Source organism: Loxodonta africana, chromosome 18 (genome assembly GCF_030014295.1).
Source record: "Loxodonta africana isolate mLoxAfr1 chromosome 18, mLoxAfr1.hap2, whole genome shotgun sequence".
Taxonomy (NCBI): domain Eukaryota; kingdom Metazoa; phylum Chordata; class Mammalia; order Proboscidea; family Elephantidae; genus Loxodonta; species Loxodonta africana.
In genome coordinates, this window is record NC_087359.1 from 10,388,452 (window position 1) to 10,404,310 (window position 15,859).

Genomic DNA, 15,859 nt, shown 5'->3' on the forward strand with positions numbered 1-15,859 from the left:
ACCCTCAAACTAGTTTAAACATTCCTGAACACTGGCTTTCAATAAGAGCAATTTTGCTGCTGCATGAAGATGGTTTAAGATGTGTATTCTCTCCTACCTGAAAGTACCCAGAGGGTGAGATGCCTTTGCTTTTTGCAAGTTTCCTGGCAATATCGTTTATTTATTTATGTTTCACAAGTGGTGTGTAGACGTCAGTGGGTATGAGTTAAGAGTGCTTGGCTTTCAAGAGTGAAACAGGCTTCTCTTTCAAAATCTTCTGCCCACACACCAAATTTCTAACAAATAGTGTCTAGTGTACTCTATTTAACAAAGCAGAAAAGTATGTAAAGTATTTAAGAATTGTATTTAAAATAAAAAGTAATTAAAAACTTGATCCTTTAAAAGAAGAACACATTGTTATTTTTAAAGGTTTGTATTGAACAATCTTATCCTCTGACAGGAAACCCTGGTGGTGCAGTGGTTAAGCGCTACGGCTGGTAACCAAGAGGTCGGCAGTTTGAATCCGGCAGGCGCTCTGTGGAAGCTCCATGGGGCAGTTCTACTCCGTCCAGTAGGGCCACTATGAGTCGGAGTGGACTCAATGGCAGTGGGTTTTTTATCTTCTGGCGTTGTCAGAACAACTTTACATGTGATGCCTCATTGTGGGGGTGTGTGTCGTGATTCTCCTTTGCGGGGCTCTGAGGTTTGGCAGAGATGGCGAAGAATGTAGGACCAGAGGTGGTGAGCAGAGTGCTCGCGAGTGTGGGCTGTGGAGCCACTCCGCCGCCACCTCACTGTGCCTCGGCTTCCTTATCCGAACGGGGCGCAATGATGGGTGCTCATCACGGAGTGTTGTGGAGGTGTGAAATGAGCTGCCACATGTAAGATTTTAAAACAGGCCGGCATGAAGTAGGCGTTGAGAAGTGTTAGCAGCTGTTACCACCACCACTATCGGCATCTCATGTATCTGGAAAATGTTAATATTTTTTTTTCCAAATTATTTTTTGTTTTCATTATCCTAATAGCTTGTTTGAAAAAAGAAAACTTTATGAAAGTTATTGTAGAACATCTATTTCAGCTTGCTTCTGGAAAAGTGTGTAGAAAATTGTGGTTTTTGAAAATTACTGTGAATACCACTTAGTTTCTTTATTTAAGATGTTTTACATTTTAAAGTAAATTAGAGGTATTTTGATGAATGTCTAATCTCCATTTTAAAGTCAAGTGTCGTCTTTCGTAAAATGCTTTTTGTAGATTAGATATAACTTAGGCCATATCACATTGTATGTGTTCTATCAACAGGAAAAAAAAATTACTTGTACAAACAAATTTGAATAACCAAGCTGAAGTACTGTGAAATCAAGTCATCCTGCTGTCTTTTCGAAGTTTGGATGTTAAACATTAATAAAGCAGATTTAATTTGGTAAATCAGAAAGGACATATTTTCCTGTAATAATATTTTTTCAAATAAAAAAATAGGAAGAACTATATTGACTGTTGGATAACGTAGACCCAAAGTGTCTATTTTTAGTAGTACTGGCCTATTTAAATCACATTAGGGATTATTTATTATTATTTTATATCACAATAGAGCAAAACATTTCTTAATAATGTGGTCACTTGCTAAAACCAGAATAGCGCACAATCCCACCCTCTTCTCTCCAGGAGTGAGGAATGTTACCATCTCACAGAGTGTGGGTTTTTATTGCTGTGGCCATGGCAACCGCCCTCTGTACAAAGGGACCGGCCTCCCCAGACAGCGGCCTCTGGCACAAACATTTGACTTTCTTCAAGGCAATAATATTAAAGCAAATTCCTTGTCTTTGCCAAACACAAGATTCATTGTGAGAAACTTCCAGCTTCCTTGGTGAAATATGTCTTCCTTCATTACGCAAATTCATGTAATCAATTTTTATCCTCCTAAAACACGACTCTGAAAAGTGGCTTTTTGACAGAACTATTGGTGACTTAAGTTAGATTGTGGGAAGTCCTTCCCCGTGTTTCGTTTTCGCAGGCACCCTTTTGGTGTGATATGACTCTTGGGTTGCCACTCTCTGCTTGTCCTGCTTTGCAGTGATGGTGGAGATTCATCTTGATGGCAGCGACCGACAGGGGCCGGGGATGAAATGAGTGTGCTCCTTGGCCTTTCCTTCTCTGAAATTTGGAATCATTCTGCTAACTGATTTTGGTTGGCCAGGCTCTTGGGGTTAATGCTGGAAATCACTGCCACCGTGTGTGGATGGCGCTCACAGAGGGCACTGCTCTGCATTCATCTCTTTGTAACATGGTGGCAGGGTCCTCGCCCCACCCCAGGGATCGGGCTTGTGTCGGTGCTTTGAGAGTTTGGCTCAGAGTGTTGGCAGGATGAGCCTCAGCTGCTGGGCTCTTCTCTGCCTCCTTCAGAGATGGTTTCCTCCAGGCAGAGATCAGGGCGTGGCTGGTGTGGGTTGGAACAAGCCTGGCGCCCGCTTGACACTGACAACTTCTTAGGGTTAGTGTGCTCATCTTTGAATACCAGAGATTTATTGTTTTTCTCTACACTCATCTGTTTGACTCTGTGCAGTTTTTCTCGGTGGTGCCAAGTCTGTAACTGTGGTTAACACAAATCAGGTGTTGGCAATCTTTTCTGGAGACACTGGGTATTGTACCCCTCAAAGTCCCCTCTGTATCCCGTGTCTTCTCCCCTCTCATGTTTATTCTCGTGGGCCTGGGGACATAGTTTTGGGGGCTAAATGTCCTCCTTTAATGTACTGTGCCCTCAGCATCCTGATGAATCTTGCTAAAATGTAAACTTCAGCATGTTATTCCTTACTCAGAAACCTTTCTGCAAGGTGAAATTAGATGTCTTAGCCCATAGTCTGTACCTTCGCGGCTGGCTCGTGTGCACCTTCCCAAACCTATGGCTGTGCCCTAAACACACCTGGCAGTCCCTAGAACACATCACCACTGATCATCTATTCTGGAATATTCCACGTTCTCTTTGCCTATACTCTGGCAGCTCCAGGTTCCCTTTGTAACTCACCCTTGAGGTGATCTTGTCTTCTTTTCAGCTTCATAGTACTTGTTTTCAGCATCATTCGCTTAGCACCATGGGGCATTGTTTAGCTCCTCTTCCAACTCAGTTATAATTCCTTTGAAGATAAGCATATTTTTTAGCTTTTATTACAATATAAAAATCTGCCAGGCACTCCTTGGAAACTCTATGGGGCAGTTCTACTCTGTCCTATAGGGTCGCTATGAGTCAGAGTTGACTCAACAGCAATGGGTTTGGCTTTTTTTTTGTTTGGGTACAGAAAAGTCCCCCAGGTGTCTGTCAGTTTGTTGTACTGTGGGGGCCTGTGATGTACTGTGATGCTGGAAGCTATGCCACCAATATTCTGATACCAGCAGGGTCACCCATGGCGGACAGGTTTCAGTTGAATTTCCAGACTAAGACAGACTAGGAAGAAGGACCCGGCAGTCTAATTCCGAAAAGAATTAGCCAGTGAAAACCTTATGAATAGCAGTGGAACATTGTCTGATATAGTGCTGGAAGATGAGCCCCTCAGGTTGGAAGGCACTTAAAAGATAACTGGGGAAGAGCTGCCTCCTCAAAGTAGAAAAAAAAAAAAAAAAGTAGAGTTGACCTTAATGATGTGGATGGAGTTAAGCTTTTGGGAACTTCATTTGCTGATGTGACATGACTCAAAATGAGAGCAAACAGCTGCAAATATCCATTAATAATCGGAACCTGGAATGTACGAAGTATGAATCTAGGAAAATTGGAAAGCACCAAAAATGAAAGGGAGCGCATAAACATTGATGTCCTAGGCATTAGTGAACTGAAATGCACTGGTATTGCCAGTTTGAATCACACAATCATGTGGTTTACTGTGCCGGGAATGACAGCTTGAAGAGGAATGGCATTGCATTCATCATCAAAAAGAACATTTCAAGATCTATCCTGAAGTACAATGCTGTCAGTGATCAGATAATATCCATATGCCTACAAGGAAGACCAGTTAATGTGACTGTTATTCAGATTTACGCACCAACCATTAAGGCCAAAGATGAAGAATTGAAGATTTTTGCTAGCCTCTACAGTCTGAAATTGATCGGACATGTAATCAGGATGCATTGATAATTACTGGCAGTTGGAATGCAAAAGTTAGAAACAGAAGAACAATTGATAGTTGGAAAATATGGCCTTGGTGATAGAAACAATGGTGGAGATCACATGATAGAATTTTGCAGGACCAATGACTTCTTCATTGCAAATACCTTTTTTCACCAACAAAATCGGCAGTTATACACATGGACCTTGCCAGATGGAATACACAGGAAACAAATTGACTACATCTGTGGAAAGAGTCGATGGAAAAGCTCAATATCATAGTCAGAACAAGGCCAGGGGCTGACTGTGGAACAGACCATCAGTTGCTCCTATGCAGGTTTAAGTTGAAACTGAAGAAAATTAGGACAAGCTGACGAGAGCCAAAGTACGACCTTGAGTATATCCCACCTGAATTTAGAGCCCATCTCAGAAATAGATTTGATGCATTGAACACTAATGACTAAAGACCAGACGAGTTATTCAAGGACATCAAGGACATCATACATGAAGAAAGCAAGACGTCATTAGAAAGACAGGAAAGACCAAAATGGATGTCAGAAGAGACTCTGAAACTTGCTGTTGAACATCGAGCAGCTAAAGCAAAAGGGAGAATTGATGAAGTAAAAGAACTGAACAGAAGATTTCAAAGGGCAGTTCGAGAAGACAAAGTAAGGTATTGTAATGACATGCGCTAAGAGCCGGAGATAGAAATCCAAACGGGAAGAACACGCTCGGCATTTCTGAAGCTGAAAGAACTGAAGAAAAAATTCAAGCCTCGAGTTGTAATACTTGAAGGATTCTGTGGAGAAAATGTTAAACGAAGCAGGAAGCATCAAAAGAATATGGAAGGAATACACAGAGTCATTATACCAAAAAGAATTGGTCGACATTCAGCCATTTCAAGAGGTAGCGTATGATTGGGAACCAATGGTACTGAAGGAAGAAGTCCAAGCTGCACTGAAGGCATTGGCAAAAAACAAGGCTCCAGGAATTGATGGAATATCAACTGAGATGTTTTCTACGAATGGATGCAGTGCTGGAAGTGCTCATTTGTCTATACCAAGAAATTTGGAAGACAGCTGCCTGGCTAATGGACTTGGAGAGATCGGTATTTATGCCTATTCCCAAGAAAGGTGATCCCACCCAACAATATTGTTAATATCACACACAAGCAAAAATTTTGCTGAAAATCATTCAAAAGCGACTGCAGCAGTACATCGAAAGGGAACTGCGAGAAATTCAGGCCGAATTCAGAAGAGGACATGGAGCGAGGGATATCATTGGTGATATCAGATAGATCCTGGGTGAAAGCAGAGAATACCAGAAGGATGTTTACCTGTGTTTTATTGACTATGCAAAGGCATTTGTCTGTGTGGATCATAACAAATTATAGATAACATTGCGAAGAATGGGAATTCCAGAACACTTAATTGTGCTCATGAGGAACCTGTACACAGATCGAGAGGCAGTCATTTGGACAGAACAAGGGAATACTGTGTGGTTTAACATCAGAAAAGGTGTGCGTCAGGACTGTATCCTTTCACCATGCCTATTCAATCTGTATGCTGAGCAAATAATCAAAAAGCTGGATTATGTGAAGAAGAATGGGGCATCAGGATTGGAGGAAGGCTCATTAACAACCTGAGTTATGCAGATGACACAGCCTTGTTTGCTGAAAGTGAAGAGGACTTGAAGCACTTACTGATGAAGATCAAAGACCACCTGAGCATAAAGAAAACAAAAATCCTCACAACTGGACCAGCAAGCAACATCATGATAAACAGAAAAGATTGAAGTTGTCAAGGATTTCATTTTACTTGGATCCACAGTCAACACTCATGGAAGCAGCAGTCAAGAAATCAAGAGACGCATTGCATTGGGCAAATCTGCTGCAAAGGACCTCTTTAAAGTGTTGAAAAGCAAAGATGTCACCTTGAAGACTAAGGTGTGCCTGACTCAAGCCATAGTATTTTCAGTTGTATCGTAAGCATGTGAAAGCTGGTTGATGAATAAGGAAGATGGAAGATGAGTTGACACCTTCGAATTGTGGTATTGGCGAAGAATATTGAATATACCACGGACTGCCAAAAGAACAAACAAATCTGTCTTGGAAGAAGTACAATCAGAATGCTCCTTAGAAGCAAGGGTGGCAAGACTGCATCTTACATACTTCAGAAATGTCAAGAGGAGTCTCTGGAGGACATCATCCTTGGTAAAGTACAGGATTAGCGGAAAAGAGGAAGACCCTCAACAAGATGGATTGATGCAGTGGCTGCAACAGTGGGCTCAAGCAAAACGATTGTGAGTGTGGTGCAGGACCAGGCAGTGTTTCATTCTGTGGTCGTTATGAGTTGAAACCGACTCGACAGCACCTAGCAACAATAACACCACCACAGAAAAGTGCACTTATAATTATACAGGTTGATTAATTTTCACTAACTGAACACAGCAGCACCTTGATGAAGAAACAGAGTGTCACCAGCCCCCCCAGAAGCCTCCTGATACCCCTCTCATTACCCGCCTTGTTCCCAAGGTGACTACGTTCCTGATTTCTGATTGCAGAGCTGAGTTTCTCCTGCTCTTGTGTTCTGTGTAAGTGGTACCACACAATGTCCTCTTTGTGAGTGACTCCCTTCGCTTCCCAGAAGGGAGATTTTCCACGTTGTCAGGTGCCCTTACAGACCACACATCCTCCTGCTGTGTGTCCTCAGTCTTTCCAGCCTACCTTTGGGTGGTTCCTGGTTCGGGGTTCTTATGACTGGTGCAGCTGGGAGCATTTTAGTACATGCTTGTGGTGAACATAAGCACCCATTGTGTTGGGTCTACACGTAGGGTCATAGAATGGGCGTATTTAGATACTGGCAGTGATTTTAACTTGTTACTGAAATAAACGTACAGATGACTGCCCCGCAAGTGTCCAGTTTAGTGAGTTTTTACCGACTGATCACTCAGGTGGCTACCCCCTTCCCCAGGTAACCATTATCCAGACTTTCATCAGCGTAGACTTTATCGAAACTGTCTCTGCCAGTATCTACCAAGCCACTTCAGTTGGACATTTCAATTTTTGTTTTGTTTTGAAAAAATATTCCCCAGGGCTTAGCTTAGTGACGTACTCAGTAAGTGTTTGCTGAGTGTTTTTTTACTGCAGCTACCATATTCTACTTTGACCTAGACTGTAATATTTGTATTTTATCATTATACTTACTGTGCCTTTACTGAATGTGAAATGTTGTTTTCCATTTACTTTCCTTTTATTCCTTCTAAAGGTGATCTGATTTTCTACTTGGTAGTGCAAAACGTCCCTAGTCTTAACCATATACGGTATGCTAAGTTTTATGAAAGGTAATGCTATTGAAAACTGAATTGTAAAAGAGCTTTTCTTCTTTTTTTTAAACAGTTGGATATTCTAAAAATCAAGCAATAGCACAGAGCTCAGGGGCTTACCTTTGCTTTTTGGATGCAGTAAGTAACTCTTTGTTTTGTTTATGATGTATGTTGGTTGAATAATTAAATGACCTTACATTTTAGTGTGGTTTTTGAAAAGCATTATTCTAATACATTATAATCAGACTTAAAAGTTAAGGTTGAGAGGTTGTTGCTGTTTAATTGCTGTGGCACTTACTAAGCAAATTAATTAATGAGAAATAACATATAAAATGTAAAACTGCACAGCAGAGAACAATATAAACACAAATGAAGATAAACTGGTAAGATATTGACAATATGATACTTTAAATAGAAAGAACTCATTCAAGTCGATAAAAAGCACAAAAGAAGCAAGTGCTAGGTGACTAGGTGAGGATAGGAGTGGAGGGCTTACAAATGAACTTTCTGAGAATTAAAGGGGAACCAAATTAGTTAAAGGTTTTTGTTCTTAAACGTGAGCATTCAAGATTTTTGGGAAGTGTAAATTAGTTCAGTGTTGGCAGCATAGTTTTGTGTTATGGATCAAGAACTTTAAAAATGCTTATATGCTTAGCTCCTCTAGGTATCTCTGAAATTCTGAGAAAGATTTATGTTCAAAGAAGTTCTTTGCTTCAGTGACATTTATTATGATGGAAATTTAGAAGCAAGTTAATGTGCAAAAATAGAGCAATGGTTAAGTAAATTGTGGTAAATCCATATAAGAGAGAATTATTATCAGGTTTATAAGGAATTTTTAACACAACAAATGATTATAGTAGGTGAAAAAAGAATATATATATATATTGCATTCAACTATGGGTTTTCTTTTTAATTACTTTAAAACAAACCTTAGGGACATTTACCTGTGACCTTGGGGTGCCTCCCCCTCCCCCCACCTTCTGTGCCTGGGTGCAGTGCCCCTGGGCCATTTGTGAATCCCTGAGGGGAGGTGAGCTGTTGACCTCTTCCAGGTCAGCTCGGGTGGAGTCTCTACCTGGGCTGGATTAATTCACAGGTGTCATCTTTCCATCTCATGTTGATTCAGCCCTTTCCCTTGATTTTTACCAGAAACCTCCATGTTTTTTCCATGTAGGGTCTTGGTACTTGGGAAGTCTGGGGAGATGGTGGCCTACAAGTGTGAGCAAAGTACGATGAATATTAAACAGCCCTGCCCTTGAAAATAGAAACCCCAGTGGGGGTGCCTCCCCTCCTCCATCGAGTGCCAGGTTTCTTGTCCTGCTGCTCTGCTCACACACGTCTCTTCTGCTCTTTTCTTCTGAGATTGGGACCCCTCGGATTTCTCCAATTTCCGTAGACAGAACAACTCAGCCTTCCCTCTTGTTTTGCCATCTCTTTCTAGATCCTGCTCTGGTTCCTATTTTTTCACACTCCAGTGGTCAATCAGACACTTCCTTAAGCAAAAACAGTTTCTACCAAAGATAGCTATACCCCACCAGGTTTAAAACTGTTCTTTGTTATCATACTTTTTATTGCCTGCGGGTGATGGGACTATGGTAATTTTTTCTTTTTTTCTGTATGATTGTTCTTTCTGAAATATCTTATGGTGAATCATGTAGCCTCTCCAACAACAGTACTTGAATTTGTGAACTGTAGGAGATTGAACCCCCTCCCTCACCCTGGTTAGTTTAAAATCTGCACAGTACACAGGTCCTGGCCTGGATGGGTTATTTCCATCTTGGACTAGATGTGGGAGGAAGGAGGAGAATATCCCTCCACAGCATCCCTTTCATAACTTTCATCTTGTTCACTGAAGGGAAAGAAGGTTTTTTCAGGAAGGGAAAAGGCATAAAGAAGATGTAGGAAGTCCAAGTAGAAGTATGGGTTTGGACCTTGAAGAATTGAAGCCCAGGTTTAGAACCCTTGGCACCGTAGAGCTGGGGGTCAGTTAAGGGGTGTCAACAACGGCAGTAGGAGTCATCAGCAAGATCCTCAGTCAAGAACTTGCTGAAGAAGGGCAGACAGTAGAGAATCAGGCTCTTGAGAATACCTTTCATGTTTAGGGTGGGATGAGACCCAGATAGGTTAGATACCTGGACAGGTCGGTCTCAGAGGGACCATGGGACAGAGGGGACGGAGGGTGTGTAGTGCATTGAATTGTGTTCCCCCAAAATATGTGTTGGAAATCCTAATCTCTATGCCTGTGGTTATAATACCATTTGGGAATAGGTTGTTTTTGTTAGTGAGTGTTAGTGTGTGTCTTAAATCAATCTCTTTTGAGACATAAAAGAAGTTAAACAAGCAAGCTAAAGAAGCAGAGATGGGTGAAGAGAGATTGCAAGCCACGGAAAGATCGCCCAGGAGCAGAAACTCAAAAGAGACAAGGACGTTCCCCTAGAGTTGACAGAGCGGGAAAGCCTTCACCTAGAGCCGGCACCCTGATTGCAGACTTCTAGCCTCCTAAACGGTAAGAAAATAAATTTGTTTGTTAAAGCCGTCCACTTGTGGTATTTCTGTTATAGCAGGACTATACTGAAAACCTTATGAATGGCAGCAGAATATTGTCTGATATAGTGGCAGAAGATGAGCCCTTCAGGTTGGAAGGGACTCAAGAGACCTCTAGTGGGGAGCTAGAGTCGACCTTAAATGACGTGGATGGAGTCAAGCTTTCAGGAACTTCCTTTGCAGATGTGGCATGACTCAAAATGAGAAGAAACAGCTGCAAACATCCATTAACAGTTGGAACCTGGAATTTATGAAGTACGAATGTAGGAAAATTGGAAATCATCAAAAATGAAAGGGAATGCGTAAACATCAATATCCTAGGCGTTAGTGAGCTGAAATGGATTGATATCAGCCATTTTGAATCAAAGAATCATATGGCCTACTATGCCAGGAATGACAACTTGAAGCGGAATGGCGTTGGATTCATCGTCAAAAAGAACGTTTCAAGATCTATCCTGAAGTCCAGCCCTGTCAGTGATAGGATGATATCTGTACGTCTACAAGAAAGACCAGTTAATGTGACTATTAATTCAAATTTAGGTACCAAGCACTAATGCCAAAGATGAAGAAATTGAAGATTTTTACCAGCTTCTGCAGTCTGAAATTGATCGAACTGCAATCAGGATGCGTTGATAATTACTGGTGATTAGGATGCGAAAGTTGGAAACAAAGAAGAAGAATCAGTTGAAAAACAGGCCTTGGTGATAGAAATGGTGCCGGAGATTGCATAATAGAATTTTGCAAGACCAACGACTTCTTCGTTGCAAATACCTTTTTTCACCAACATAAATGGCAACTGTACATGTGGACCTCACCAGATGGAATACACAGGAATCAGATCGACTGCGTCTATGGAAAGAGACGATGGAAAAGCTTAGTATCATCAGTCAGAACATTTCCAGGGGCTGATTGAGGCACAGACCATCAATTGCTTGTATGCAAGTTCAAGTTAAAGCTAAAGAAAATTAGAACAAATCCATGAGACCCAGAGTACTACCTTGAATATATCCCACCTGAATTTAGAGACCATCTCAATATATTTGATGCATTCAACACTGATGACCAAAGACCAGACAAGTTGTGGAATGACATCAAGGACATCATACATGAAGAAAGCATGAAAGAAAAGACCAAAATAGATGTCAGAAGAGACTCTGAAACTTGCTCTTGAACGTCGAGCAGCTAAGGCAAGAGGAAGAAATGATGACGTCAGAGAGCTGAACAGAAGACTTCAAAGGGCAACTTGAGAAGACAAAGTATTTTAATGACATGTGCAAAGACCAGGAGTTAGAAAAACAAAAGGGAAGAACATGTTTGGCATTTCTCAAGCTGAAAAAAATGAAGAAAAAATTCAAGCCTTGAGTCGCAATAGTGAAGGATTCTATGGACAAAATATTAAACGACACAGGAGGCATCGAAAGAAGACAGAAGGAATACAGAGTCATTATACCAAAAAAAATTGGTCAATGTTCAACTCTTTCAGGAAGTAGCATATTATCAGAAACCGATGGTACTGAAGGAAGAAGTCCAAGCTGCACTGAAGGCATTGGCAAAAAACAAGGCACCAGGAATTGACAGAAAGCAATTGATATGTTTCAACAAACAGATTCGGTGTGGCAAGTTCTCACTTGTCTATGCCAAGAAATTTGAAGACAGCTACCTGGCCAAGCAACTGGAAGAGATCCATATTTATGCCTATTCCAAACAAAGGTGATCCAACTGAATGTGCAAATTAACAAACACTACTTACATATTATTACATGTAAGTAAACTTTTGCTGAAGGTCATTCAAAAGCGGCTCCAGCAGTACAACAGGGATATCATTGCTGATATCAAATGGCTCCTGGCCGAAAGCAGAGAACACGAGAAAGATGTTTACCTGTGTTTTACTGACTGTGCAAAGGCATTTGACTATGTGGATTATAACAGATATGGGTAACATTGTGAAGAATGGGAATTCCAGAACACTTAATTGTGCCCATGAGGAACCTGTACATAGATCAAGAGCCAGTCGTTCAAACAGAGCGAGGGAATACTGTGTGGTTTAAAGTCAGGAAAGGTTTGTGTCAGGGTTGTATCCTTTCACCATACCTATTCAATCTGTCTGCTGAGCAAATAATCTGAGAAGCTGGACTATATGAAGAACGGGGCATCAGGGTTGGAGGAAGACTCATTAACAACCTGCGATATGCAGATGACAACTTTGCTTGCTGAAAGGGAAGAGGACTTAAAGCACCTACTAATGAAGATTAAAGACCGCAGCCTTCAGTATGGATTGTACCTTAACATAAAACAAAAATCCTCACAACTGGACCAACAAGCAACATCGTGATAAATGGAGAAAATACAGAAGTTGTCAAGGATTTCGCTTTACTTGAATATACAATCAACACCCATGGAAGCAGCAGTCAAGATATCAAAAAATGGATTGCTTTGGGCAAATCTGCTGTAAAAGACCTCTTTAAAGTGTTAAAAAGCAACAATGTCACCTTGAAGACTAAGGTGTGCCTGACCCAAGCCATGGTGTTTTCAGTTGTCTCATATGCATGTAAAAGCTAGACAGTAAATAAGGAGGACCGAAGAATTGAAGAATTGATGCCTTTGAATTATGATCTTGGTGAAGAATATTGAAATCACAAGGACTGTGAAAAGAACGAACAAATCTATCTTGGAAGAAGTACAGCCAGAATACTTCTGAGGAGCAAGGATGGCGAGACTATGTTTCCCATACTTTGGACGTGTTATCAGGAGGGACCAGTCCTTGGAAGTGGATATCATGCTTGGTAGAATAGAGGGTCAGTGAAAAAGAGGAAGACTCATAATGAGATGGATTGACGCAGTGGCTGCAACAGTGGGCTCAAGCATGACAATGATTGTGAGGATGGTGCAGGACCTGAGAGTGTTTCATCTGTTGCACACAGGGTCGCTGTGAGTCGGAACTGACTTGATGGCATCTAACAACAACAGGACTAGATAACTATGAGTAGTTAAGCGGGAGGATGGTGCTGATAGTGGTGAACGCACTACTGGCTTCAGGCATTGCTGGGACTTGAGGGGAGTGTGTCAGAGTAAGATGGTGGTGCGGAGGTCTCATCGAGGAGATCTGAATTCTTCTCAGGGTTTAGTTGAAATCAATCAATCAGATAATACTAAGGCAGTTTTGGGTAAGCTTCGTGCTGCAGAAGATGTTTGCACTGGAACTTGTGTAGCCTCTTTGCCATAGTAACAGTGGCTTTGTGGCTGGGAGTCTGGTAGTCTGGTGGAGATGAGGTAGCATTTTTCTGCTTCCCAGTTTTTTCTGGGTTTTAGTGATCTATTGAGTATTTGGAGGGGATCCGGAGGAGAGAGGGGCACAGGGCGGTGGAGAACTTCTGCATCGTTCTGGGTTTGATCGATTCCTTTATTTAGTGAATTAGCAGCTCCTGACTCAGGCTCCCTGATACTGCACTGGGTTTTTAGTCTTTAGGATAGAATCTGAATCTCTGTATTTTTAAAAAGTTGCAGTAGTGGGAAAGAGGGAGTTTAAGATATGTAAATTTGAGGACAGGCTAATGTAAGTCTTCTTGGTTCTAAAGAAATATTTTTATGAATTTGCTAGCCAATTTTTCTGTGTTTCGAGAAAACAAATACGAAGTAGGTTTAGTCTTCATGTAGGGGTTCAGTTACAGTAAAGGAGAATTTCTTGACTGTGATCTCTCTTGCACGTTGAACCAGATACATGTAGCTGCGTTTTTGTGCCATCTGCCTGCTGAGGCATGGAATGAATGGTCATCTGCATACTCAGGAGCCCAAGGGGCGGCCAGGATGGCCTCCGGCACCACTGAGCAAACTGGACAGAGGGGCCAGTAGAAGGAGCCTGGCCTGAGCCTTGTTTGCCTTCACTGTTCAGCCTTACACCCCAGGCTCTGGAAGGTTCTGGAAGGGTTACAGGATTGGACTTGTGCAGACCTTGCCGAGGTATTAATGAGCGGAGAGAAGTGGCTACTATGTGAGATTGTGTGGGTGGAAGACAGTCTTGAGGCCTTAATGGATTTTGCGCTTTTGCCCAGCTGACTGGTAAGAATGTTATCTTGAAACCATTTTTAAATACAGTTTGTATAGGGGATTGTTCAAGTGAAGTAAACAAATGTGTCTCCTGACCTCCAGGGTTTACAGCCTAGGGCAGTTTTCATGGACCTTCAGTTCTTGCCGATAAAATCATCTACATTCTCTCCCGCTAATCTCCTCCCCCCCCCCCCCCCCCCGCTGGAAAAAAACCAAAAACAGAGTGTGCCACCCAAAGCTCTTCAGGTATCCCAGATACCCAACAGGTGAGACGGCTGCCCCACGACTGTCCCGTGGTGGTTCTGAAGGGGTTCCAGAAAGTGCAGTAGACTCCTGGTATGGGGACAGTTTCACTTGCTGTTGTAACTTCAAATTTGTCGATGTACAATAAAGATGTTGGCTGGAAAGACAGTGCGTTTTTATGTTTAAATGTTGTGCTTAAATTCTGTCAATGGCAGTTTGAACACTGGGTTTATCTGTTAGGATGCGTACATGTGACCACTTTGCCTCTTCCTCACAAGTTGGCCTTTTTCAGATTGGTGATCTACGTTGCATTTCCTCCCTTCACAGCTTAAAAACTTAATCTCAAATCCTTTGCTTATCATCCCTTGCTTTCCTTTTTTATAATTTTTTGGCATGTATACGCCAGCTGCTCCGCAGGAGAAAGATGTGGCAGTCTGCTTTCGTAAAGATTACAGCCTTGGAAAACCTACGGGACAGTTCTGCTCTGTCCTATAGGGATTGCTATGAGTTAGAATCGACTTGATGGCAGTGGGTTAGGTTTTTTTTTTTTTTTGGTTATACAAATCTGAAAAAAATAAAAATAAAAAAATTTTAGTTGATTTAAATTTTAAAAAAGGTATCATGCTGTGTATAATGGTTTGGAACTTCTACTCCTGAGACTGTCATCCTAAGATTCCCAGTTTAACCTGGAACTAAAGCCCCTCCTGGATGTCACCTTTCAGCCAAATAATAGATTGGCCTATAAAATAAACAGTAGCACCTGTGAGGAATGTGCTCCTTTAAACAGTCAGCTACACAGACCAAACTGTCCGCATTTACACAGAAGCAAAGATGGGAAGGCAAGGAGGGGCCAAGAAACTCGATGGATGGAAACAGGGCAGGAGGAGTGGAAATGCCCAGAGTGCTGACACGTTATGGGGATTGTCACAGAGCAACCTGTGTATGAATTGTTGACTGGGAATCGAATTTGCTGTGTAAACTTTCACCTAAAACACAATAAAATATTTTAAAAAATAGTTTGGAACTTTTAAAACTGATGTTGTTAAGATTTTATCCATATTGTTGCGTGCCATTATAGTTCATTCAGTTTTTTAAAAATTGAGGTAGATGGATACAGTGAAATGGAAGATTTCAGTGTGAAGATTGTTTACGAAGCAGACAGTTTAGTGAGTTTTGACGGTTATATGTACCTATGTGACTAATGCCCCAGTCAAGGCAGAGAGCATTTCCATTGCCCCAGGAAGCTGTGCTTTCTTCCAGTTTTAATACCCACCCCTATAGCAACCACTGACATGATGTACATCCCCACGGCTTAGGCTGCTTGTTCTTGATTTCATATAAATGAAATTGTACACCATACACTCTTTACTGTTTGGATTTTCACTCCACATCACGACTATCCGTGGTATTTTGTGCATTTGCAGTTTATTCACGTTTTTTATCTGTTGTATGACTCTCCCACAATTTGTTTCTGTAGACTACTGTTCATGGACATGTAGGTTGTTTCTAGTTTGGAATTATTATAATTAGAGGCATCATAAACATTCCTTTTGGGTAAATACCCAGGAGTGGAATTGATGGATCATAGGGTAAACGTATATTTAACCTCATAAGAAACTGCCAAACAGTTTTCCA

At 41.5% G+C, this 15,859-nt stretch overlaps 1 protein-coding gene across 10 annotated transcripts in view; it reads left to right on the forward strand.

The window, feature by feature from the left end:
- Positions 1-15,859, forward strand: part of B3GNTL1 (UDP-GlcNAc:betaGal beta-1,3-N-acetylglucosaminyltransferase like 1) — a 182,062-nt gene that overhangs the window by 14,373 nt on the left and 151,830 nt on the right. For 8 of the 10 annotated variants that reach the window (XM_064270431.1, XM_064270434.1, XM_064270436.1 and 5 more), the window contains exon 4: positions 7,467-7,531. The exons of 1 other annotated variant lie outside the window; for it this stretch is intronic. In XM_064270431.1, coding sequence (XP_064126501.1) covers positions 7,467-7,531 — 65 coding nt within the window. Of the gene's footprint in view, positions 1-7,466; positions 7,532-9,718; positions 9,900-15,859 lie in introns of those variants that run through there. One more of the 10 variants, XM_064270441.1, reaches the window with a different exon arrangement.